Source organism: Oncorhynchus tshawytscha, linkage group LG25 (genome assembly GCF_018296145.1).
Source record: "Oncorhynchus tshawytscha isolate Ot180627B linkage group LG25, Otsh_v2.0, whole genome shotgun sequence".
NCBI lineage: Eukaryota > Metazoa > Chordata > Actinopteri > Salmoniformes > Salmonidae > Oncorhynchus > Oncorhynchus tshawytscha.
This window is the reverse complement of record NC_056453.1, coordinates 6,373,314-6,400,507: the sequence shown is the minus strand read 5'-3', so window position 1 is coordinate 6,400,507 and position 27,194 is coordinate 6,373,314. Positions and strand designations below refer to the sequence as shown.

Here is a 27,194-nt window from a genome sequence, read left to right as displayed (position 1 = left end):
GCTTAAGATATTGTTCCCAGCACCAAGTGTCATAGGCCAAAAACAGGGTAATGTAGCAGACTACCAGGGCCACGCAGCAATGTAGCGAACTACCAGGGCCACGCAGCAGACTACCAGGGCCACGCAGCAGACTACCAGGGCCACGCAGCAATGTAGCGAACTACCAGGGCCACGCAGCAGACTACCAGGGCCACGCAGCAATGTAGCGAACTACCAGGGCCACGCAGCAGACTACCAGGGCCACGCAGCAATGTAGCGAACTACCAGGGCCACGCAGCAGACTACCAGGGCCACGCAGCAATGTAGCGAACTACCAGGGCCACGCAGCGGACTACCAGGGACACGCAGCGGACTACCAGGGCCACGCAGGGGACTACCAGGGACACGCAGCGGACTACCAGGGACTAGGGGACTACCAGGGCCACGCAGCGGACTACCAGGGCCACGCAGCGGACTACCAGGGCCACGCAGCGGACTACCAGGGCCACGCAGCGGACTACCACGGTAACGTAGGCAACTTCTAGGGTCACATACAGTAAGAAGCCTGGAACAGTTATTCTCAATCCAAAACAGCATTACTCAAAACTGAAGCATGCAAAGTCCATGTCTACACACATACGCAGACTTCACCGCTCGCATGCCAAGACTATGATAATAAGGGTTAATATTTGTATTCATAACATGAAAACTCTATGGAGAGGAAAAAACTAGCAACCGTTTGTGAACACAAAGGACAATAAATTCTAAAACTTAAGAAAACCTTGTCCGTGTTAGTTATGACATTAAATTGAACTGCTACAATCTCTCCAGCGATAAACATCCTCAGTTAGTATAAACCACAGATATAGAAGCAGAGGGTATTTCACAAGCTGACAGAAATGAGCTTGCTGATGTTCACAACTGACCAAATTCCCTTAGATTTCCAAATGTCCTGATCCAGTCAAACAAGAACAATATGGCTTAGTTTATCAATCTCAGGCCAGATATATGCAGAACACATTCTATAATTACTGGTATGTTAAATATTTAGTGCAACATCAAATGGCAAATTGATGCAACCAGCATTGTGAAATAGCCTCTAGGAAGGGAAGAAAGCCTTGCACGGAGAAGCCAATCCAAGACAGTATGCTGGGTCATGTTTATTAGGGAAATAACTGAAAACATTTAGCAACGTTTTTACAGGAAAACAAAAATGTAGGTTTCTTTTTGGACAAGTCCAGGTGACCCCCCCCCCGTTTCAGTCCAGTATCTTCCATTTGGTGCCTAATGAACACCACCCAGGACAGTATGCTGGAGGTATATTTATGCAAAGTATCTCAATCACACATAGCAATTCTGACAGTTTAAAAATAACAGTATCATAAAACACGGCAATATGGAAATGCTCTATTCTTTAAGTTTATGGCCAACGGTCATTAATTTATCCTTTCTCTAGTTTCAGCTACTGATTCCCCCGGGAAATTAATATTCAGGACAGTTTTATAGAATATAGAATCATATGTATGTCATCAACAGTCATCACAGCTAACATACACTGTCAGGACTTTATGTACTCCCACGCCCAATGTTCAACAACCCCCCACAACTTTATCCCAGGATATATTTGAACGCTTGAAACTAAAATATATATGCATGTACAATATACAGGTGACAAAATAAAGGAAACACCAAAATAACGTGTTTTAGTAGGGCGTTGGGCCACCATGAGCCGGCATAGATTCTACAAGTGTCTGGAACGCTATTGGAAGGATGAGACACCATTCTTCCATGAGAAATTCCATTATTTGGTGTTTTATTAACAGTGGTGGAACACGCAGTCTCGGGCACCGCTCCAGAAAGTGTTCAATTGGGTTGAGACCTGGTATATGGTTTACATCATTTTCATGCTCATCAAACCATTCAGTGACCACTCATGCCCTGTGGATGGGTGCATTGTCATCCTATAGGGGTATAGCCATGGTAGCCAAAATAATGGCCGGCCCAGCATTTTTATACATGACCCTAATTATGATGGGATGTTCATTTCTTAATTAACTCATGAACCACACGTGTGGAGGCAACTGCTTCCAGTATACTTTGTTTTACTGAAGTGTTTCCATTATTTTGGCAGTTACCTGTATATACTTCTGCGGTCATATAAGCGCTATGTATTTGGGACAGTGGATTGGCTGGAATATCGGTCAAAGCAAAACCTCTGGATCATTTTGATAAGGGAACGGAGGGAGAATTCATACAAGGAGAGTTCAAATAGATGTAATGGACAGATATGAAAGAGAGACAGACAAAAGGAGGTTGTGTGTTGAGGATGGAGACAGCGAGAGAGAGAGCGAGAGATGGAGTCCTCAAAGGTCTCTATCCCTGACCTCCGCCCGGCGGGATTCTGTTCTCCCGTTCTGATCCCTGCTGTCCTGCCGCCGCTCCGAGGATCCCCTCTTCTTGCTTCGCTCCCGTGAACGTTCTCTGGAGGAGCGATCGCGATCCCTGGACGACCTGGAACCGTAAACACTGTCTCGTTACACACAAATCTGTGTGTGTTTGTCATGTGTATATATTATAAGAAGCTTTATTATTATTATTAAGTGTGCACTTGTTTAAGTAATAAGATGGAACGTGTGTGTGTGTGTGTGTGTGTACACTCCTACTTGTGTCGGGAGCTGGGCTCGTGGCTGTGGCGGGCGCCCTTGCTGCGGGATCGGCTGCGGTGGCGTCGCCTCCTCTCACGGTCCCTGGAGCGCGAGCGGGAGGAACGCCGCTTCTCCCGAGACGAGGAACGCGAACGGCGTCTCCTACGGTCGCGAGAGCTGGACCTGCAGCACGGACCCAGAGAAGTGCAACAAATACAATACAGCAATAAACTAGGAGATAGTGTATTGAATAGAGTTCATGTGGCAGTAGATGGCTGGTGGCCCATACTAACCTTCTATGTTCCCTGCTCCGTTCCCTGCTCCGTGATTTGGTCCTATAAAAGTGACAGAAAACGAAAACAATTGATGAGATACCACAGGGAAAATTATCTGCATTTGTCTCCACCTACAGTACATGGATTTTCCAAGAAGTGCTGCCATCTGCCTACATCAATTTCATGATTTTTGCCAAGTTAAGACCGACCTCTTCTTCATCCTCTCCTCCTTCTCTCTCTCTTCTCTCCTCTTCAGGCGGTCCTGGTTCCTCTTCTCCTGCTTCTCCAGGACGGTTTTCTGATAGAAAATGTTGAGCAATGACATTAGCCTCAGTGTTTACATTAAAATGTCTTATGTTAATACATTCTAATGTCAAAAAGAATGTTCTTGCAGCAAAATTTAAATTAATCCCAAAAGGGAGATGTTTCCTGTACTTTAATCAAAAACAAAGTCCCTGTGGAATGCTCAAAAGGGGAAAGCAGTCAACAACAAAAAAATCCCCTTTTGAGGATTATACTTCCACATCTCGCTAGGTGTATTCAGTAACCTATTTGGTCTGAGGTGGTTCAGAGCATACCTTCAGGGCTTCCAGTTTCTCCCTGATCTGGATGAAGCCCAGATGCAGCTTCCCGCCAAAGTGGTCGGCCAGGCGACGGTCGTTGTCGTGGAGACCCAGGTAGGCCGAGCACACTTCACAGACACGAAGCTTCTGCTGCTGGAAACTGGAGGCAGGCATGGAGTTTCTGTATTCCTCCTGAGAAGGACAAAACCGAAGAGATGGAGAAAGATAAATGAATCAGGATAGGAAACAAGGGATTTCGAGTTCAGTATGGCAAAAACTAAGTGAAACAGGATGGTTCCACCTTGTCCAATAAGAAAATATTTAAATGTTCCATTCCAAAATGTTTTTGCTACATTGTGCCCTACTGAACACGACCCAGGTCTACATTCAAAATCAAATCAAATTGTATTGGTCACATACACATGGTTAGCAGATGTTAAAGCGAGTAGAGAAATGCTTGTGCTTCTAGTTCCGACAGTGCAGTAATATCTAACAATTCTGCTACAACCACCTAATACACATAAATTTAACTAAAGGGATGGAATAAGAATATGTACATATAAATATATGGATGAGCGATGACCGAACGGCATAGGCAATAGATAGTATATAATACAGTATATACTCATACGAGATGAGTAAGACAGATATGTAAACATTTTTTAAGTGGCATTATTAAAGTGACTAGCGATCCATTTATTAAAGTGACGCATTCAGTAACCCATTTGGTCTGAGTTCTGTATTCAGTAACTTATTTGGTCTGAGGTGTGCTAGTTTGATGGAAAATAAGCATGCTGTGAGTAAAACAACCCCTCCTCCTCACCTCAGCATCCCTCTTCCTGCTGCGAACTTTCTCCACTTCCTGTAGGACCTTCTGGGCCTCATCCACATTCCCCTCGGCACCCAGCTGCTCTGCCTTGGCCAGGAGCTTCCCAATCTCCTCGTTCAGCTCGTGAACCGTCTCTGCCTGAAGAATAACAAACAAGTCAACAACAGCATAAAATGAGTCAAAATCAGAAAGTTTTCAACAACATGTCATCCTTACACTCCACAATAAGATTCAGTGAACAAGGTTCATCTTGCCCTCACCTTTTCAGCCACCTCAGCACTGATCTCGTCTTGGGTCTCAACCAGTCGTTTCTTGGCCAACTCTGTTCTCCGGTCGCAGTCGGCAATGAAAGACTCCAGGTGATCCACAGCCTATTGCCGACAATAGAAGAGTAAACTCCATATAAGTCAATGGAACACAGACTTCTGCACTGGTAAAATGAACTGGGAGAAGTACAACTTACTTGCCTGAGGAGATAAATTAAGTTGTTTTTAAATCAAGCCAACTGTGGATATCACTTACGTCAAGCTCAAAGAAGAGGTCTCTCTCCTTGGAGGCAATTTCATAGTCGGCCCGGAGTGCCAGGTCGTGGGTCTTCGCACATTCTCCCAGATCCATACGCTGTTGATGAAGTCAACGTTAGCCAGTCAAGACACAGCCATAGATCCAGTCTGCAATGAACTACTTTAGAAGTCACAAAATATTCAGAGTAGATTAACCACTATTACTGACTACACTTCAACTGTTGATTCAATAATTACATACGGGTAACAGAAATTAAATTAAATGTTGCACGGAAGAATGAAAGTGTAAACTGCAATAAAATGTACATATTTTCAGAGTAGGGTTGTAACGATACCAAAATTGTACTAACGATGTGATACCAGGCCAAAAGCCTACCTGTGATTGGGTCCCAAGGAATGTAGTAAGGAATATACAGTACCAGTCAAGTTTGGACACACTCATTCTAGGGTTAGTCTTTATTTGTACAATTTTCTACATTGTATAATAATAGTGAAGACACCAAAACTATGAAATAACACATATGGAATCTTGTAGTAACCCCAAAAAATGTACAACATATCAAATTATATTTCATATAAACTCAGCAAAAAAAAGAAACGTCCTCTCATTGTCAACTGCGTTTACTTTCAGCAAACTTAACATGTAAATATTTGTATGAACATAAGATTCAACAACTGAGATAAACTGAACAAGTTCCACAGACATGTAACTAACAGAAATTGAATAATGTGTCCCTGAACAAAGGGGGGGGTCCAAATCAAAAGTAACAGTCAGTATCTGGTCACCAGCTGCATCTCCTCCTCATGGACTGCGCCAGATTTGCCATTTATTGCTGTGAGATGTTACCCCACTCTTCCACCAAGGCACCTGACATTTCTGGGGGGGGGGGGAAATGGCCCTAGCCCTCACCCTACGATGCAACAGGTCCCAGACGTGCTCAATGAGACTGAAATCCGGGCTCTTCGCTGGCCATGGAAGAACACAGACATTCCGGTCCTGCAGGAAATCACGCACGGAAAGAGCAGTATGGCTGGTGGCATTGTCATGCTGGAGGGGCATGTCAGGATGAGCCAACAGGAAGGGTACCACATGAGGAGGATGTATTCCCTGTAACACACAGCATTGAGATTGCAGGCAATGACAACAAGCTCAGTTCGATAATGCTGTGACACACCGCCCCAGACCATGACGGACCCTCCACCTCCAAATTGATCCCGCTCCAGAGTACAGGCCTAACAGAGTACAGGCCTAACGCTCATTCCTTCGACGATAAATGTGAATCCGACCATCACCCCTGGTGAGACAAAACTGCCACTCGTCAGCGAAGATCCCTTCAAGTTCTGTCTGGTCCAGTGACGTTGGGTTTATGCCCATAAACCGGTGATTGTTGCCGGTGATGTCTGGTGAGAATCTTCCTTACAACAGGCCTACAAGCCCTCAGTCCAACCTCTCTCAGCCTATTGCGCACAGTCTGAGAACTGATGGAGGGATTGTGCGTTCCTGGTGTAACTCAGGCAGTTGTTGCCATCCTTTACCTGTCCCGCAGGTGTGATGTTCGGATGTACCAATCCGGTGCAGGTGGCGTTACGTGGTCTACCACTGCGAGGACGATTAGCTGTCTGTCCTGTCTCCCTGTAGCGCCGTCTTAGGCGTCTCACAGTACAGACATTGCAATTTATTGCCCTGGCCACATCTGCAGTCCTCATGCCTCCTTGCAGCATGCCTAAGGCAAGTTAACGCAAATGAGCAGGGACCCTGGGCATCTTTCTTTTGGTGTTTTTCCAGTAGAAATGCCTCTTTAGTGTCCTAAGTTTTCATAACTGTGACCTAATTGCCTATTGTCGGTAAGCCGTTAGTGTCTTAACGACCGTTCCACAGGTGCATGTTCATTAATTGTTTATGGTTCATTGAACAAGCATGGGAAACAGTGTTTAAACCCTTTACAATGAAGATCTGAGAAGTTATTCAGATTTTTACAAATTATCTTTGAAAGACAGGGGCCTGAAAAGGGGAAGTTTTTAAATTAAAAAAAAAAAATAGATCTTCAAAGTAGCCACCTTTTGCTTTGACATCTCAACCAGCTTCATGGGGTAGTCACCTGGAATGAATTTCAATTAACAGGTGTGCCTTGTTAAAAGTTACTTCGTGGAATTTCTTTCCTTCTTAATACGTTTGAGCCAATCAGTTGTGTTGTGACAAGGTATGGGTGGAATACAGAAGATAGCCCAATTTGGTAAAACACCAAGTCCATAAAGGGTGGCTACTTTGAATAATCTCAAATATATTTTGATTACATGTGTTATTTCATAGTTTTGATGTCTTCACTATTATTCTACAACGTACAAAATAGTCCAAATAAAGGAAAGCCCCTGAAATGAGTAGGTGTCCAAACTTTTGACTGGTATTGTAAATGCATAATAGTCTGCATTTTCATTGTGACAGTAAGGTGACAGCCCACTAGTCCTATACGAATCCATCTTTAGCCTACTCTTCAGACAACTTTACACACAGCCTACACACTCTTCCCAAAAGTTAGGCACCAAACATAATTTAAGAAATCAGAAAAATACTGACTTGATTCAGATTTATCTTACATTACATTGATATGGCATATGAATCGTACCTTTAGAGCATCTGAGTAGACCATCTATGCATTTCCTTTTTTCCTGTGCCATCCACTTCTGTGCATAGCTACGGTATCATGTTAGCTACCTAACATGACCGTTATCAAACCAAAAACTCCCAGCCAGCGACAAGGTTTATAAATATAAATAAAACGTGCGCCAATTCGCAGTAGAAAGGGGAGACGGTAGCTCTGGCAATATGGGGAATAACTTTTGATTTTGGGCTAGATACTCATGGATTTCAGTGATGTAAAGGCACAAGCATGGCTGTCACTGTGCTCTACTTTTCCCTCTATGGCAGTGGTACTTAGAGGCTATGTGACAACGAAGCCTAGTCAGACTGGCCTGCTTGTTCTACAGGCGAAACTAAAAGATACGTATCCACTTTGCTTGCACTGCAAGCTGCGCTAATATTTTAAACAAATGTAACAGAAACCCCATCCCAGCTCACCGTCGCGGCTAAATAACATTTTAAAACTGACGGAGAGGCGCAGAAGGAACCGAAGGAGAGAAGCAGCTAAGGAGGCTAATGGCTGGTTAGGGGATGCGGCTGGCTGCTCACAGCTGTCATAGGTGATATTGGATGAAGCACTCATTCTGATGTGCCGTCAAACTCCGATATTCTATTTGTAGGACGCCTAGGGATGCAGTCGGTGCTCAGTCATTGATCATTGAGAGAGAAGGTAGTGGTCACATAGGGAGGAGATATGGTCGTGCCTCTTCTATAGCTCAATGGGTGCACACAGAAGTATAATTGAGATGCTTTTGGCAGATTGCAGTACACTAGTTGGCCTTCAACTGGAGTTACTCAATGAGAGGGGGCAACACTGAGCTAGCGTGTAACATCACTTCCAGGAGTAGCTCAAACTTCGTATGTTATGTCTTCCATGAGACGCAAACTTAACTGACTTAATTTGGCTTCGATGTGTTATTGAGTCTTCACATAGGAATAAATGATGCCATGTGATCGATGGCTTTGTCCATTCATATATACACAGTGTACAAAACATTAAAAACACCTTCCTAATATTAAGATTCATCCACTCTTTTGCCCTCAGAAAAGCCTCAATTCATTGGGCCAAGGACTCTAGAAGACGTCCTTGGCCACAGTTGCGTTAAGTTGGCTAGAAGTCCTTTGGGTAGTGGACTATTGTTGATAGACACAGGAAACTGTTAAGTGTGAAAAACCCAGCAGTGTTTAAGTTCTTGACACAAACCGAAGCACCTGGCACCTACTACCATACCCTGATCAAAGGCACTTAAATCTTCTGTCTTGCCCATTCACCCTCTTAATGGTACACATACACAATCCATGTCTCAATTGTCTTCAGGCTTAAAAAGCCTTCATATCTTTCACCTGGTCAATCTATGTCAGGAAAGAGCAGGTGTTCATAATGGTTTTGTACACACACTGTAGTAATTGGTAGCAGTAGAAGATGTATTGTTGGCCACTAGTTTACTCCAGTGGGGGGAATGACAAATGATGCAAACAATTAATTTGGGTTCAATCTGCAATATTGAAGCAGATCTACCCCCCCCACAAATATATAAAAAAAATTGTCCTTCATTCATTGCTATGATCATCTCCTAAAGAAAAAATGTAATTCTAAGAAGTTATCCCTTTCTTTGTGCCCCCAAATGTTTAGCTAGCTAATGAGTTAACCATTTATAAAGTGCCTTGATCAATCATGTTAACGACCCGTAAGTGGTTTCAGAATGGCTGTGACATGGTATATGCCCCTAGAATGGAGAATTTAAATACAAAAAAAATTATGAAAAATTTAAATCAGCAGTAATAACCGTTCAAAAGAAGTTTGGGCTAGCAAAGCCTAATCATTACAATTATTGTCTGGGTGTTTTTTTCCTTGGAGCTTCCATATAAAAGTGTAGGAGCATAGAAGACTAACATGATCACACTTTAGAGCCCTGGAGGCAGAGACAGCGAAAGTAGGGAGGCAGAGACAGCGAAAGTAGGGAGGCAGAGACAGCGAAAGTAGGGAGGCAGAGACAGCAAAAGTAGGGAGGCAGAGACAGCAAAAGTAGGGAGGCAGAGACAGCGAAAGTAGGGAGGCAGAGACAGCGAAGTAGGAGGGGAGGCAGAGACAGCGAAAGTAGGGAGGCAGAGACAGCGAAAGTAGGGAGGCAGAGACAGCAAAGTAGGGAGGCAGAGACAGCAAAAGTAGGGAGGCAGAGACAGCGAAAGTAGGGAGGCAGAGACAGCAAAAGTAGGGAGGCAGAGACAGCGAAAGTAGGGAGGCAGAGACAGCGAAAGTAGGGAGGCAGAGACAGCGAAAGTAGGGAGGCAGAGACAGCGAAAGTAGGGAGGCAGAGACAGCGAAAGTAGGGAGGCAGAGACAGCGAAAGTAGTAGGGAGGCAGAGACAGCGAAAGTAGGGAGGGAGGCAGAGACAGCGAAAGTAGGGAGCAGAAAAGTAGGGAGGGAGACAGCAGAGACAGACAAAAGTAGGGAGGCAGAGACAGCAAAAGTAGGGAGGCAGAGACAGCGAAAGTAGGGAGGCAGAGACAGCGAAAGTAGGGAGAGTAGGGAGGCAGAGACAGCGAAAGTAGGGAGGCAGAGACAGCAAAAGTAGGGAGGCAGAGACAGCAAAAGTAGGGAGGCAGAGACAGCAAAAGTAGGGAGGCAGAGACAGCAAAAGTAGGGAGGCAGAGACAGCAAAAGTAGGGAGGCAGAGACAGCAAAAGTAGGGAGGCAGAGACAGCAAAAGTAGGGAGGCAGAGACAGCAAAAGTAGGGAGGCAGAGACAGCAAAAGTAGGGAGGCAGAGACAGCAAAAGTAGGGAGCAGAGACAGCAAAAGTAGGGAGGCAGAGACAGCAAAAGTAGGGAGGCAGAGACAGCGAAAGTAGGGAGGCAGAGACAGCGAAAGTAGGGAGGCAGAGACAGCGAAAGTAGGGAGGCAGAGACAGCGAAAGTAGGGAGGCAGAGACAGCGAAAGTAGGGAGGCAGAGACAGCGAAAGTAGGGAGGCAGAGACAGCGAAAGTAGGGAGGCAGAGACAGCGAAAGTAGGGAGGCAGAGACAGCGAAAGTAGGGAGGCAGAGACGAAAGTAGGGAGGCAGAGACAGTAGGGAGGCAGAGACAGCGAAAGTAGGGAGGCAGAGACAGCGAAAGTAGGGAGGCAGAGACAGCGAAAGTAGGGAGGCAGAGACAGCGAAAGTAGGGAGGCAGAGACAGCGAAAGTAGGGAGGCAGAGACAGCGAAAGTAGGGAGGCAGAGACAGCAAAAGTAGGGAGGCAGAGACAGCAAAAGTAGGGAGGCAGAGACAGCAAAAGTAGGGAGGCAGAGACAGCAAAAGTAGGGAGGCAGAGACAGCAAAAGTAGGGAGGCAGAGACAGCAAAAGTAGGGAGGCAGAGACAGCAAAAGTAGGGAGGCAGAGACAGCAAAAGTAGGGAGGGAGGCAGAGACAGACAGCAAAAGTAGGGAGGCAGAGACAGCGAAAGTAGGGAGGCAGAGACAGCGAAAGTAGGGAGGCAGAGACAGCGGAGAGGCAGAGACAGCGAAAGTAGGGAGGCAGAGACAGCGAAAGTAGGGAGGCAGAGACAGCGAAAGTAGGGAGGCAGAGACAGCGAAAGTAGGGAGGCAGAGACAGCGAAAGTAGGGAGGCAGAGACAGCGAAAGTAGGGAGGCAGAGACAGCGAAAGTAGGGAGGCAGAGACAGCGAAAGTAGGGAGGCAGAGACAGCGAAAGTAGGGAGGCAGAGACAGCGAAAGTAGGGAGGCAGAGACAGCGAAAGTAGGGAGGCAGTAGGGAGGCAGAGACAGCGAAAGTAGGGAGGCAGAGACAGCGAAAGTAGGGAGGCAGAGACAGCGAAAGTAGGGAGGCAGAGAGACAGCGAAAGTAGGGAGGCAGAGACAGCGAAAGTAGGGAGGCAGAGACAGCGAAAGTAGGGAGGCAGAGACAGCGAAAGTAGGGAGGCAGAGACAGCGAAAGTAGGGAGGCAGAGACAGCGAAAGTAGGGAGGCAGAGACAGCGAAAGTAGGAGGAGGCAGAGACAGTGAAAGTAGGGAGGCAGAGACAGTGAAAGTAGGGAGGCAGAGACAGTGAAAGTAGGGAGGCAGAGACAGTGAAAGTAGGGAGGCAGCAGCACCCCCTGGTTTGCGCAACCTTGAAGTTCAGATGGGAACAGTAATAACTGAAGTCTGGACACTGACTGTAGGCTCATATGTAGACCATTAACTCCTGCATAATAAGCTTATTGCAGTAAAAAGGACCCACCAATTATTAATTTGTCTCAGGAACAAGAGTAGAGAAATATGACTTCTTTCAGCATCTTGAGAGAATGTGAATGTATGGATAAGGACTTGTGTAGCCTAAACGTGATAATTTTTTTCAGCGACATAAAAGCTGACAGTATTTCATTTTCAGCCACATAAATCATGTATCTAAGATCAACTTAAATACTATCAGAAACATGGTGGATCGTTTTCACAGCTTTTCATTTCTTTAAAACTGGTCAAACTGTTGACATTCAATCATTTTGTATGTACAATGCCTTCAGAAACTATTCATACCCCTCGACTTAATCCATATTTTGTGTTACAGATGGAATTCAAAATTGATCATTTTTCCCCCTCACCAATCTACACACACAAAACCCCATCGCAAAGTGAAAACATGTTTTTCAAATTCAAAACTCTAACTAGGCCACTCAATGTGGTCTTGATAAGCAACTCCAGTGCACATTTGGCCTCGTTTTAGGTTATTGTCCTGGTGAAAGGTGAATTTGTCTCCCAGTCTCTGTTGGAAAGCAGACAACCAGGTTTTCCTTTAGGATTTTGCCTTTGCTTAGCTCTTCCATTTCTTTTCATCTTAAAAACTCCCTAGGACCTTGACAAGCATAACATGATGCAGCCAATGTGTATTTTTCCAAACACAGTGCATTTGGAAAGTATTCAGACCATTACTTTTTCCACATTTTGTTATGTTACAGTGTGAAATATTACATTCACCTAAGTATTCAGACCCTTTCCCCTCAAATCTACACACAATACCCCATAACGACAAAGCGAAAAACAGGTTGACATTTTTGCAAATGTATTAAAAATAAACAAATACCTTACATAGGTACTCAGTACTGCTATGAGACTCAAAATAGCGCTAGATGTTTCTACAGCTTGGAGTAAAGCATCGGAATACCTAAAAAATAAACTGAACTTTATTGAAAACCTGTTTTTGCTTTGTCATTAAGGGGTAGTGTGTAAATTGAGGGAAAAAAACTATTGAATCAATTTTAGAATAAAGCATTAACGTACCAAAATGTGGAAAAAGTCACAGGTCTGAATACTTTCCGAATGTACTATATGTAATGGGGAAGTGTGTATAGATGTGCGTATAGAGCTACATATATTTGCTACTGCTCGACAAAAATAACAATATTGGTCGACCAACAGCCTATCGACCAGTTGACTAATTGGGGTCAGCCATAATTTCTTAGCCAATTTCTTTTGCAGTTTTGCTTTAGTGCCTTACTGCAAAGAGGATGCATGCTTTGGAATATTTGTATTCTGTACAGACTTCCTTTTCACTCTGTCATTTAGGTTAGTATTGTGGAGTATCTACAATGTTGATCCATCCTGTCACAGCCATTAAACTCTGTTTTAAAGTCACAATTGGTCCCATGGTGAAATCCCTGAGCAGTTTCCTTCCTGTATCTATTTAGTGACTGGGTGTATTGATACACCATCCAAAGTGTAATTAATAACTTAACCTAGGGCTGGGCGATATGGCAAATCAATTACCACGATATTAATCAAATAATGTATAAAAGGTGCATGTCTGCGCCAGACTCAAGCATGCCTGAACAAACCTAAGGATTAATGTTTCTTATTTATGGTCAGAAGTAGAACTCACAAATAACATTAACTCCACTTTTTTTTTGTAAAGCTATAAAGCCTTACAAGTTATGAACAAGAAATAAAAAACAAATTGTGCAAGTCAATATGCATTATAAGTGTTAGCCTAATGGCACATCACAGTTGAAGTTGGGGTAGTTGCTGTCTTACAAGCAAGAAAGACAAGTCTGTCTACGGTCTCTGGCTTTAAAGCTGCCCTATGGCAGGTCACCATGTTGTCACCTGTGCTAAAAACACTGAAGGGGAGCTGGTCGCAGGAATGAACAGGCAGCGCTTTGCCAGGTGGCTGACTTTGGAAAGTTTTTGGGGTGGATTGTCCACCAGTCCAAAGGATTGGTTACACGGTCAGCATCAGTAGACTGAAGTTTGAAGCTGAGTTCCTTTTCCACCAGCTGGATTTCAGTAAGACCTGTGGTAGTGGAGCATGGCTTTTTGAAAAACAAATGCCCAGAGACTCTTTTTAGCTGGCAGTTGTGGTGAAGCAGCAGCAACGTCTCCCTGTGCTGAGCTTGGGTTTTCATGTCCCTCATTGACTATCTGTGTGACAGTTCTTGCTCGTGTTGATTTAAACAGAGGGTCGACTAACAAGGTTATGTCCAGGAGGTTATCTGTGGCTAGGTATTCATATTTCTCATTCAGATAGTCCATGACTATTGTTTTGATGATTTGGGTGAGCTCTGTTTCATGACGTCTGTACTGAACAGGTGTAATTCCAGCTTCAGGTAAGACACACTGACATAGACTCATCAGACAGAGCATTTGTGAATTCTAGGAATGGGGTCAATGCCTGGTTGATGGACTCAAGATCATCTGTACCTGTATAGGTGGGAGTTAAGTGCCTGGTCTTATAGTCACTGGACAAGACCTGTGAAATGGCTTTCTCCTGCTCCAGTACCCTTTGCACCATCTTTTGCCATTGATCCCCACCTGATAGGTGACTGTCACCAACTTTTGCTGGGGTAGGTTGCGTTCCTTTGAGCAACTGCCAGGTCTCTGTTCTTTTTCCACAAATAGGAAAAGGCACCTACCACTTTCTTACACACTCCAATTGCTCGATCTACCCGTTTGTCTCTAACCACTCTCTAAGAGAAATCAAGAGATTTTAATAAAAATGTTAAAAATCACAATTCTCTCTTTAGTTATGTACAAATGTAATATTTGACTTAATCAGTTGATGGGGGGGAAAAAAAATGCACATTTAGTTTCATCTTACCAACCACTTCAAATATACACAATTGACAAGGTTACTTACCATTGGCCAAGTGCAGACAACGTCCAAAACATTGCATTCGGGTCCATTTGTTGATTTGAGCGGCCTTCACCACGTTCACACCCCTATTTGTTGTAATGCAGACCTGTCTGTCTTGACTGAGTCCCCAGGAGGTGAGAGCGTGCGTCAATGCTATAGCTTAAGCCGTTTGGTTGTCGGGAAAGTATGATGTTTGAAGGCATTTATTTTGAAGATTCCACTCTGTTAAAATAGTGGATAGTGAGGCTAATATAAGGCTCTAGGAGTAGAAAAATATGTAAAATCTGTCAAGCTGTTCCTCAACTCTTTCCCTACACTCGGCGTAGAGTTTAGGCAGTGCAGTGTGAGAGAAATGTTTGCGGCCAGGGACCACGCACCTGGGGTAAATTAAATTGATAAGCCTCTTGAAACTTTCCTTTTCAACTGTGCTAATTGGTAGCATGTCCTTAGCAATGCAATGCATAATAGCATTTGTGAGGTCTGTCTTTTCAATGTTTGCTTGTAGGGCATAAACGATGTCAGTGTTGACGGAGTCGGGCAAACATCACGAGATTGGCTGGTGCTTGAGGGGCGTTGATCAATACCGTGACACAAACTCAAACTTCCTGCATGTTCCAAAGAGTGATTTGCTTCAGACGGTGAAAAAGGTTTGTCGTATTACCAGAATTGGTAGCCACCGGTCTACGCCACAATTTGCATCGAACATTGCTCTGCTCGTTGTCGGACTTCAAAAAGCAAAAACAAAATTACTGAAACATTTTAACCCTTTATCAATAATTTATTCGTTGGAAGCTGCTCCTCCTCCATGGCTATCACTGCCACTGTTTTCACCTACATCACTCATTTTGAGGTTAATAGTGGCTACTCCATCCCTCAAGGTGCTAAGTGTTTTTTAGTGGGCGTATACCTCTCCACGTGCATAGTGTCACTTCTCCACACGTTCCTAGCTGTGTCACAGAGGTGAAATGGACTGCTGTACCTAATTATATCGACATTATCGAAAATTCATCTAAACCTTTTTATTTAGTTAGAGGGAATTAATTACCTCGATAATTATTGATGTATCACCCAGCCCTATGTTTTTATATTTTACCTTTATTTAACCAGGTAAGCCAGTTAAGAACAAGTTCTCATTTACAACTGCGACGTGGCCAAGATAACGCAAAGCAGTGTGAAACAGAGTTTGTTGGGGAATAATCAGAATTGGTTGGTAACATAGGTAAGATGTTTTATATTCATCATATGTTTGTAAGTTACTTCTCATCAAGAATGTTATTTTTGTATAATACTGTGGCGGGGTTGCAGTTATCTGTTCTATGTCAAGACTGAGTTGCATGGGCCGCAGAGAGGGGAGAGGTCAAATTATCATCATGTGTAAACATATCTTTTGCTCCACTGTGTCTGTGTGCCAGTCACTCCCTACTTTTCCCATCGGGGAAAGGAAGATGGCAGTGTTTGGAATCATTCTATCCTCTCCGTGAGCTTGTATTTAGAGTTGGTTGTCTCTAAATGACAATTTGATATATGCCTGTTGATATGGAGGATTGGTTTATGGTTCTAGGGTTTGAGTAAGGAGACAAAGCTGAACGATTTATTATGTCTATGCTGTCTGACTGTGTGATCTTTGCTATAAAGGAACCCATTTGCCATTATGTTGGGACTCTCAACTTCTCATTAGAGATACTGAACTGTTGAAAGTCAAAATGCTATTGCAAAAGCTTAATTATTATTAAAGGTGAAGATTAAGCATACCTGACTCGTGTGTGATTTGCTCTCTCATCAGTTGGTAATTAAGGAAATTTCCACAACAAGTTACACATGGAATAAGCAAAAATACAGTCAATAACACAATAGAAAAGTCTATATAAAGTGTGTGCAAATGAAGTAAGATTAGGGAGGCAAGGCAATAAATAAGCCTTAGTGGCGAAATAATTACAACTCAGCAAATAAACACTGAAGTGATAGATGTGCAGAAGATGGATGTGCAAGTAGAGATACCGGGGTGCAAAGGAGAAGAAAAAATATATCAAATAAAATAATTACAGATGGGCAATGTACAGGTGCAATGATCTGTAAGCTGCTCTGATAGCTGATGCTTAAAGTTAATGAGGGAGATATGAGTCTCTAGCTTCAGTGATTTCTGCAGTTGGTGCCAGTCATTGGCAGCAGAGAACTGGAAGGAAAGGCGGCCGAAGGAGGAATTGGCTTTGGCGATGACCAGTGAAATATACCTGCTGGAGCGCGTGCTACAGGTGGGTGCTGCTATGGTGAACAGTGAGCTGAGATCAGGCGGGGCTTTACCTAGCAAAGACTTATAGATGAACTGGAGCAGGTGGGTTTGGCAACGAATATGAAGCGAGGGCCAGCCAACAAGAGCATAAAGGTCGCAGTGGTGGGTAGTATATGGGGCTTTGGTGACAAAATAGCCTCCAATGCTCTACTCAGCAAACTGGATGCAGTCTGTAAATGACGTCGCCGAAGTCGAGGATTGTTAGGATAGTCAGTTTTACGAGGGTATGTTTGGCAGCATGAGTGAAGGATGCTTTGTTGAGAAATAGGAAGCCGATTCTAGACTTAATTTGGATTGGAGATGCTCAGTGAGTCTGGAAGGAGAGTTTACAGTTTAACCAGACACCTAGGTAGTGGGGCAAAAAAGTATTTAGTCACCAACCAATTGTGCAAGTTCTCCCACTTAAAAAGATAAGAGGATTGTAATTTTCCTCATTAGGTACACTTTAACTATGACAGACAAAATGAGAAGGAATTATACGATTTTTAATGAATTTATTTGCAAATTATGGTGGAAAATAAGTATTTGGTCAATAGCAAAAGTTTCTCAATACTTTGTTATATACCCTTAGTTGGCAATGACAGAGGTCAAACGTTTTGTGTAAGTCTTGACAAGGTTTTCACACCCTGTTGCTGGTATTTTGGCCCATTCCTCCATGCAGATCTCCTCTAGAGCAGTGATGTTTTGGGGCTGTTGCTGGGCAACAGACTTTCAACTCCCTCCAAAGATTTTCTATGGGGTTGAGATCTGGAGACTGGCTAGGCCACTCCAGGACCTTGGAATGCTTCTTACGAAGCCACTCCTTCATTGCCCGGGCGGTGTGTTTGGGATCATTGTCATGCTGAAAGACCAAGCCACGTTTCATCTTCAATGCCCTTGCTGATGGAAGGTGGTTTTCAATCAAAATCTCACGATACATGGTCCCATTCATTCTTTTCTTTACACGGATTAGTCGTCCTGGTCCCTTTGCAGAAAAACAGCACCAAAGCATGATGTTTCTACCTTCATGCTTCACAGTAGGTATGGTGTTCTTTGGATGCAACTCAGCATTCTTTGTCCTCCAAACACGACGAGTTGAGTTTTTACCAAAAAGTTATGGTCAGGTGAAACCAAAATATATGACATTCTCCCAATCTTCTTCTGGATCATCCAAATGCTCTCTAGCAAACTTCAGACGGGGATGGGCATGTACTGGTTTAAGCAGGGGGACACGTCTGGCACTGCAGGATGAGTCCCTGGCGGCGTAGTGTGTTACTGATGGTAGGCTTTGTTACTTTGGTCCCAGCTCTCTGCAGGTCATTCACTAGGTCCCCCCCGTGTGGTTCTGGGATTTTTGCTCACCGTTCTTGTGATCATTTTGACCCCACGGGCTGAGATCTTGCGTGGAGCCCCAGATCGAGTGAGATTATCAGTGGTCTTGAATGTCTTCCATTTCTAAATAATTGCTCCCACAGTTGATTTCTTCAAACCAAAATGCTTACCTATTGCAGATTCAGTCTTCCCAGCCTGGTGCAGGTCTACAATTTTGTTTCTGGGGTCCTTTGACAGCTCTTTGGTCTTGGCCGTAGTAGAGTTTGGAGTGTGACTGTTTGAGGTTGTGGACAGGTGTCTTTTATACTGATAACAAGTTCAGACAGGTGCCATTAATACAGGTAACGAGTGGAGGACAGAAGAGCCTCTTAAAGAAGCAGTTACAGGTCTGTGAGAACCAGAAATCTTGCTTGTTTGTAAGTGACCAAATACTTATTTTCCACCATAATTTGCAAATAAATTCATTAAAAATCCTACAATGTGACTTTCTGGATTTTTTCCCCCTCATTTAGTCTGTCATAGTTGAAGTGTACCTATGATGAAAATTACAGGCCTCTCATCTTTTTAAGTGGGAGAACTTGCACACTTGGTGACTGACTAAATACTTTTTTGCCCCACTATTTGTAGTTGTCCACATATTCTAAGTCAGAACCATCCAGAGTAGTGATGGTAGGCGGGCGGGTGCGGGCAGCGATCGGTTGAAGAGCATGCATTTAGTTTTACTTGCATTTAAGAGCAGTTGGAGGCCACGGAAGGACTGTTGTATGGCATTGAAGCCCGTTGGGAAGTTTGTAAACAGTGCCCAAAGAAGGGCCAGAAGTTTACAGAATGGTGTCATCTGCTAAGAGGAGGAGCAGAGAAAAAACAGCCGCAAGAGCGACATCATTGATGTATACAGCGAAGATAGTCGGCCCGAGAATTGAACCCTGTGACACCTCCATAGAGACTGCCAGAGGTCTCGACAACAGGTCCCTCCGATTTGACATACTGAACTATCTGAGAAGTAGTTGGTGAACCAGACGAGGAAGTCATTTGAGAAACCAAGGCTGCTGAGTCTGCCGATAAGAATGTGGTGATTGACAGAATCGAAAGCCTTGGCCAGGTCGATGAATACGGCTAGACAGTATTGTCTTTTGTCGATGGCGGTTATGATATCGTTTAGGACCTTGAGCGTGGCTGAGGTGCACCCATGACCAGCTTGGAAACCAGATTGCATAGCGGAGAAGGTACGGTGGGATTCGAAATGGTAGGTGATCTGTTTGTTAACTTGGCTTTCAAAGACCTTAGAAAGGCAGGGTAGGATAGATATAAGTCTAACAGTTTGGGTCTAGAGTGCCTCCCTCATTGAAGAGGGGGATGACCGCTGCAGCTTTCCAATCTTTGGGGATCTCAGACAATAAGAAAAGAGGTTGAACAGGCTAGTAATAGGGGTTGCAACAATTGTGGCAGATCATTTTAGAAAGAGGGTCCAGATTGTCTAGCCCTGTTGATTTGTAGGGGGTCCAGATTTGGCAGCTTTTTCAGAACATCAGCTATCTGGATTTGGGTGAAGGAGAAATGGGGAAACCTTGGGCAAGTTGCTGTGAGGAGTGCAGAGCTGTTGACCGGGTTAGGGGTAGCCAGGTGGAAAGCATGGCCAGCCGTAGAAAAATGCTTATTGAAATTCTCGATTATCGTAGATTTCAGTGGTGACAGTGTTTCCAAGCCTCAGTGCAGAGGGCAGCTGGGAGGAGGTGCTCTTATTCTCCATGGACTTTACAGTGTCCCAGAACTTTTTGGAGTTTGTGCTACAGGAAGCAAATTTCTGTTTGAAAAAGCTAGCCTTTGTTTTCCTAACTGCCTGTGTATATTGGTTCCTAACTTACCTGAAAAGTTATATATCGTGGGGGCTATTTGATGCCAATGCAGTGCGCCACAGGATGTTTTTGTGCTGGTCAAGGGCAGTCAGGTCTGGAGTGAACCACGGGCAATATCTGTTCCTGGTTCTAATTTTTTTGAATGGGGCATGCTTATTTAAGATGGTGAGGAAAGCACTTTAAGAATAACCAGGCATTCTCTACTGACGGAATGATGTCAATATCCTTCCAGGATACCCAGGGCAGGTCGATTAGAAAGGCCTGCTCGCTGAAGTGTTTTAGGGATCATTTGACTGTGATGAGGGTTGATCGTTTGACCGCGGACCCATTACGGATGCAGGCAATGTGGCAGTGATTGCTGAGATCCTGGTTGAAGACAGCAGAGATGTATTTAGAGGGCAGGTTGGTCAGGATGATCTTTGAGGGTTGCCCATGGTTACAGATTTGGGTTTGTACCTGGTAGGTTCCTTGATAATTTGGGTTAGATTGAGAGCATCTAGCTTAGATTGTAGGATGGCCAGGGTGTTAAGGATATCCCAGTTTAGGTCACCTAACAGTACGAACTCTGAAGATTGATTGCCCCCCAATCTATTCATATATGGTGTTCAGGGCGCAGCCGGGGGCTGAGGGGGGTCTATAACAAGCGGCAACAGTGGGAGACTTATTTCTGGAAAGGTGGATTTTTAAAAGTGTAACCTCAAATTATTTGGGCACAGACCTGGATAGCATGACAGAACTCTGCAGGCTAACTCCATCCCCTTTGGCAGTTCTATCTTGGTTGAAATTGTTATAGATGGGGATGGAAATTTCTGAAATTTTGGTGGCCTTCCTAGGCCAGGATTCAGACACGGCTAGGACATCAGGGTTTTGGCAGAGTGTGCTAAAGCAGTGAAAATAATTAACTTAGGGAGGAGGCTTCTAATGTTAACATAAATGAAACCAAGGTTTTTACGGTTACAGAAGTCAACAAATGATAGCGCCTAGGGTATAGGAGTGGAACTGGGGGCTACAGGGCTTGGGTTAACCTCTGCATCACCAGAGGAACAGAGGAGGAGTAGAATAAGGAAACGGCTAAAGGCTATAAGAACTGGTTGTCTAGTACGTTGGGGACAGAATAAAAGGAGACGATTTCTGGGTGTGGTGGAATAGATTCAAGGCATAATGTATAGACAAGGGTATGGTAGGATGTGAGTACAGTGGAGGTAAACCTATGCGTTGCGTGATGAGGTTTTGCCTCCGGAGGCATCAATTAACGTAGATGAGGTCCCCCGCATGTGTGTGGGGTGTGACGAAAGAGCTATCTAAGGAAATTTGGGTGGGACCGAGGGCACTACAGTGAAATAAAGCAATAAAAACTAGCCAAGACAGCAGTAGACAAGGCATATTGACATTAGAGGCATAAAGCAATCACAGGTGTTGATCAGGAGAGCTAAGACAACAACAGATAAATGGCAAAGGAAGGGCAAAGCGGGTCGGTTAGATACATACAGGACCTGAGGCTGGGGCCAACAGGTAAATAAAATGAGTTACCGTGTTATTGAAACAGTCCAGGGGGAATCAGCTGTGTACCCGAGTGATCATAGGGTCAAGAATAGCAATAGGTGAGACAGGGTGCTGTACAGTGTATTCACTACTACACTGGGCAAGCCGGAGACACAGCATTCAGAAAAAGCTGACAGGCTGGGGCACGTAGATGGTTCTGCAGCGATATCGTAACAGAATAGCCTGTTGAGACCACATCGGGCAATCTCGTCGGCAGTTAAGTCGTGATGGATCGGCAGGGCTCCGTGTCGACAATAAAGGGTCCAGGCCAATTGGCAAAGAAGGTAATTGTAGACCTAGAATAAGTTGGTCTACGGGCCTCGCTCGAGGCTAGCTGGTGCTTGCTTAGGGACAGATGCGTTAGCTAACAGTAGCCACTCGTTTTCAGCTAGCTAGGAGTATTGATCTAGTGTAATAATCCAGAGCAGCAGGAATCCAGTGATATGGTAGAGAGAAGCAGTCCGATATGCTCTGGGTTGATATCGCGCTGTGCAGACTGGCAGGTGATTGTCCGAGCTAAGGCTGGCTGATTCCAGGGAAAGGAGGCGAGGACAGCTAGCCGTGGCTAACAAAGACTAGTAGCTAGTTAGCTCCTGATGGAAGTTCCAGTTATAAGGAACAAAAATAGCAGAGCCGAACCGCATTGGGTGAGGCGGGTTTCAGGAAAATATATTTAGTTTGTAGATAGAAGTGAGATTAAGAGAGATATATATATATACAAAAAAAAGACTGGCTAGATATACACGTACTACTGCGCCACAATCTTAGATTAAAATTGTTGCCCTTCTTTGAGAGGCATTGTAAAACCTCCCTGATCTTTATGGTTGAATCTGTGTTTGACATTCACTGCTTGACTGAGGGACGTTACATATAAATTGTATGTGTGGAGTACTGAGATGAGGTAGTCATTCAAAAGTCATGTTAAACACTATTATTGAACACAGAGTGAGTCGATGCAACTTATTGTATCACTTGTTAAGCACATGTTTACTCCTTAACTTACTTAGGCTTGCCATAACAAAGGGATTGAATATTTATTGACTTTAGACATATCCGCTGGTCATTTTTAAATCATTTGTAAAATATTCTAAAAACATAAATCCACTTTGACATTATGGAGTATTGTGTGTAGGCCAGTGGCACAAAATCTAAATTTAATTAATTAAATTCAGACTGCAACACAACAAAATGTGGAAAAAGTAGAGGGGCGTGAATACTTTCTGATGGCACCTAAATCTTCCCGGCCCCTAAATGTCCCCGCTTCCACAAGAGAAGCAGAAATGCATGAGAAAACTTTTGATTGAAAACTAGATTATTGATGATGCATTCTTTCATTCTATCGATGTAGGACATTATTCTGGTTTGCAAGGCTTTATTTAGTATACTAGCGCAACGAAACAAGTTCACTAACAAATAGCCTACCAAATGTAAGAAATTATAAGCAGAAAATATCTAAACAAGGCTTTAAAGAAATATTTATTCCCTGCACCCCTTGTCAAACGTATTCCGCCGACCCTGTCTGGAGGAGACACAATGGAAGAAGAGTGCGCTTAGTCTACTTACAGTTCCGGAGAGGATGTCGTGGGGACAGCAGTTCAGGAGATGGCTTTTGCAGACCCTCTCATCAGTGAATTTGACCCTCTGCCGCGTCTCATCCCCTGAAACAGTACAAAACCAACAGTTAGAAAGACCTCACATACTCATCCACTAGAGCGAGGTATCCAATGCTTTAGCATAACTATGTGAGCCCATATTAGGGTAAAGGGGCATAGACTTGACAATTTTTACAATTGCATCTTGGGATTCTCCTTATTGGGGTGATATGAACAGATAGTATGATACATTGTAGCTCAATGTATCATACTGACAGAATGTGTGCCTTTGGACAGTATTCACAACATCCACTTGGGGCCTGCATGGCGTGTCCCTAATGGCTTGATGTATTTTCTGCTGTGAATTGGAGGCTTACCTTACCAGAGCCTCGAAACTACATGAATAATGTAATAATATAGGCCTACGTTTGGCTAAGACTCAGAATGACTTTCCACTCTCCTGTCTTTCTGAAAGCGCATGTTCAACTAAAGAATGTTGGCCTATAGAAAAACAACATGGTAGTAAGCTTACTGTATGGGTGTTATGATTGACATGGACAGGTTCATCAGGCTACCTTGGTCTCATGGCATTGTCATTCAGCTTAAATGGGCTGCCTGTGTCACTGTAACAGCTGTTACTGTGTCAGCTAGATCTTCTAACTTCAACAAAAGAAAAGGCCCCTAAAAAAAAAAGATTTTGGCTTAGCCTATAGTTGGCGCCAACCAAGTCCTTGGCACAAATGCAACATAGTAAATAATAAAACCAAGAAGGGAAAAAAAATTGTAGTTTTATACACACTGCGAGCTGCAACATATACTGTACCCATCTGCATCTTCAAGACCTCAGCTGCAGAATTTTAAACCCACGGTAGAAAAGTATAAAATGGGAACTGTTTTCTTGCCCATACCTGTAGTAAGGAAGTTGATATGAATGACACACAAGTCAGATTGTATTGCTTGATAATAGATGTCTTGCTTGACAATAGACGTCTAAAGCTCCTTGGCCTTCAGTGCAACCAGACAATGTCTTAGTTCAGGCTGCATGTACTACTTCCAAATTGTAATTCAAAGAGTCATTGAAGAATTTAATATCCTTGTTGTGATGCTAAAAAAAAAAGTACAACAACTTCCGGAAAGCAAACAATTGTTTGGATTACTATTGTTCATAACAGCTTTAAAAATCATGTGACTCACGGCTCGATGAACATGAGGCTTTTCTGCAACTCCTTTGCAGATTGAAGTTGGCTGGCAAAGATACACTGAACCTTTATGAATAAAATAAAGGGGCCACAATTGTTCAATTTGTATGCAACATATGTCGGGAAAAATTTGAATTCATCTCAACACTCACACACAACCCCACTCGACAAACTCACTTTGTTATTCTGATTAAGCCCAAAGAAGAACCATGGATTGAAGTCAGTTTATCCGACTTTACGTTACCATTGTAGACATGACATCCTTACTAAATGGCGGCTGTTATGTTTTTAATGTTTGTATCCTTGTAGCCAGATACGTCATTTACTATGGAAGTGGTGCTTCTACAAATGCTACACAATATAGTAGATACTGTGCAAGGTATGACTGTTTTAAGCTCCTGTCAATGAACACAAATATTGTGGTAGTTCTACTTTCAAAAAATGAGTTTACTATTTGCATCAGCTTTTTTTGTATTTCCAACATGATGTATTCTTATTTATAATATAATTAATATAGTGTGTTTGTTAAACACCAAAGGTTAAAGTCCAGCATCTAAAACATTTCTTAGATCACACTTAATTTAATCAATTCCAAAACGTATTACTGGTTAGATATACTTCATATTTTTGATGAGTTACTTCTAGTGATCATGTCTTGTTAAACATTGTTTTATGCTTTAGATTATTTGCCATTTTAACCCACATTCGCAGGCATTGTGGTGGAGCTAGAGCTGCAAGCATTGTAGGATGTTGCATTTGCTTCTGTCATTAAGGGTTGTGTGTATAACCTTGTTGATGGGGGTATTAGGTGGTCTCATCTTCAAACGTAAATTTTCCCAACAGTTTTGATATCCATTTATCATGATCCATTACACCTCATAGCACAACAAACTGCTTAATACTAACGTAGAAATATACTTTTTTCACACATGCATATAACATTGTGTAATAGTGGCAGTGTAAAAAAAAAAACTACCCATAATATTCTAAAAACCAGAGTTACATGGCAAGTTCTAATAACTTAAAATTCTTAAGTTAATCGAAAATATTATGAAAATTTAGCTATAACATGAGTTTTATCCCTGATTTTTCAGGGACCCCTTAAACTCTGAGGCCCACAGGGGCCCTATAGTTGAGAATCACTGATCTAGACGGCTGGTCTATCAACGATTAATGGCGAAGTGGACGTCATTAGCTATGGATACAAACATTAAATCGTGAAACAACAACTAGGCCGGGGCCAAATCATGAATGAGCTCCTTTTGTGTCACACAAACGTCCTCTTGTACGCCATTCATTAAAGGTATGCCCATCTGACACACGACACAAAAACTAGTTTGCTAGGCTAACTGCAAGCCACACTGGCTCCATCTTTTAGCTAGCACGCTAACAAGCTAGCCACCGCCTTTTTGCTACTCACCGTCCCTCGCAGTCCCCATTAGTTGATCGAGCAAAGCTCTCATTTGAGCTTGGGCCGACATTGTTGTGGGTAAATTGTTTAAAGCTTCTCCACACAACACAGACGATAACCCAGTCTATGGAGGTGTATCCTATATTATTGAGGAAATATGTTTACTCTTTGGACAGGCTTCTTCAACGATCTCGCCAGGCCCCTCTTTCGCAGTTGAGGAAATGACGACACCTTGTATTATTGAAAACACGCCCATATGCTAGAATTTGCCAATTGGAGTGTCGGTTGGTAAGAGAACTAACCAATCACAGCTACTTGAACGCAAGTTAGTTCATTTCACCTACATAACCAGAGAGGAAGAGGTGAAACGAGAGGTATCACTCTCGCCTAAATTTGTCCAAAATAAAACCAATGCATTTCTATGGGCTTGTTTTAGACCTAAACTTGTCGTCTTCCTTCCCGCAAGGGAAGAACGACAGCCTCCCATAGTATAGCTCAGTGCTGCCCCCTCTCATTGAGTCCACGGAAGTTCAAGGCCGACCGCGGTACTGCAGGCGTTGTTAGCAGAAAACAGGATCTGAATGTAAAAATTGCAATCTTCGCGTGAATAAAACAATGTTTCGAAGACAATCTTGGTACCAATAATTGCTTATAATACACCAGATGTATTGTCCTTTAACAGCCTGCAGTATCCCAGTCGGCCTTCAACTTGAGTTACTCAATGAGAGGGTGCAGCACTCATCACACACTCATCACTCATCACAGTCAAGGAGGGAAATGGTCCCAATCGTTTATCCACCATTCATTTTTCCACATAGGACATTTTAGAAACACTTAAAATAAGAGCTGTGTTTCGTGTAGGCTTTCCCTGGCATGACGTTTAGATAACAATATAAATCTCTCTTGGACAAGGTGACTTTTATTAATATATGTGGCTCTATTTACTCTCAGACTCAAGACTACAAGTCCCTGCAAGCTCCAGCACGTAATCTCCAGTTGACACCTTTGCTAACAGGTTTTATGTCAATTTGAAACTTGCACTAGACAGTTTACAGAATTGTCAATTTAATGAAATTGGCACCATTTCCTTGTTTGACCTCTAGGTTTTATGGGTATTATGAGTCATACTGTGGTTCTCTGTTCGAAACTGCTGCGAACTCAGAAATCTCTAACTTCTGATTTCAGTGCATTCCATAAAATATTAATCCCAGTCGGAGCTAGTTTTTAGATTTCCCAGCTGCCTTGAATTCTCCATTATCATCACAGATGATCCACTATATCACAGTCTCTAAACCCAGAGGCACAACATCGCAAGACTTCCGTGAACGCTTGCGAAAGACCAGGTCGGGGTTTGAAAAGTGAATGAGAATGAAAATGTATCATCTAAAAAAGGAACAACCTACATTTGAGCCCATGTTTTAAGTAGTTGAACA

General features: G+C 43.3%; 1 protein-coding gene across 1 annotated transcript; it reads right to left on the bottom strand.

Moving 5' to 3' along the window:
* Positions 1-1,114: 1,114 nt before the first annotated feature.
* On the bottom strand, positions 1,115-25,985 carry luc7l (LUC7-like (S. cerevisiae)). The gene is made up of 10 exons (XM_024387422.2): positions 25,771-25,985; positions 23,123-23,217; positions 4,814-4,912; positions 4,552-4,662; positions 4,286-4,429; positions 3,478-3,654; positions 3,109-3,197; positions 2,918-2,959; positions 2,643-2,807; positions 1,115-2,490 (listed from the first exon to the last, which is right to left on the bottom strand). Exons 1-10 carry the CDS (start codon positions 25,829-25,831, stop codon positions 2,343-2,345), a joined length of 1,131 nt encoding a protein of 376 aa, XP_024243190.1. The 5' UTR covers positions 25,832-25,985; the 3' UTR covers positions 1,115-2,342.
* Positions 25,986-27,194: the final 1,209 nt, after the last annotated feature.

Bases quoted from the DNA above. Each gene is read 5' to 3' on its own strand.
- luc7l (XM_024387422.2), bottom strand. From the start codon at position 25,831: ATGTCGGCCCAAGCTCAAATGAGAGCTTTGCTCGATCAACTAATGGGG. The intron at 4,913-23,122 runs GTAAGTAGACTA...CTTCATCAACAG, and splicing joins ACGACATCCTCTCCGGAACT to CGTATGGATCTGGGAGAATG. The intron at 2,808-2,917 runs GTTAGTATGGGC...TCCGTGCTGCAG, and splicing joins CGGAGCAGGGAACATAGAAG to GTCCAGCTCTCGCGACCGTA.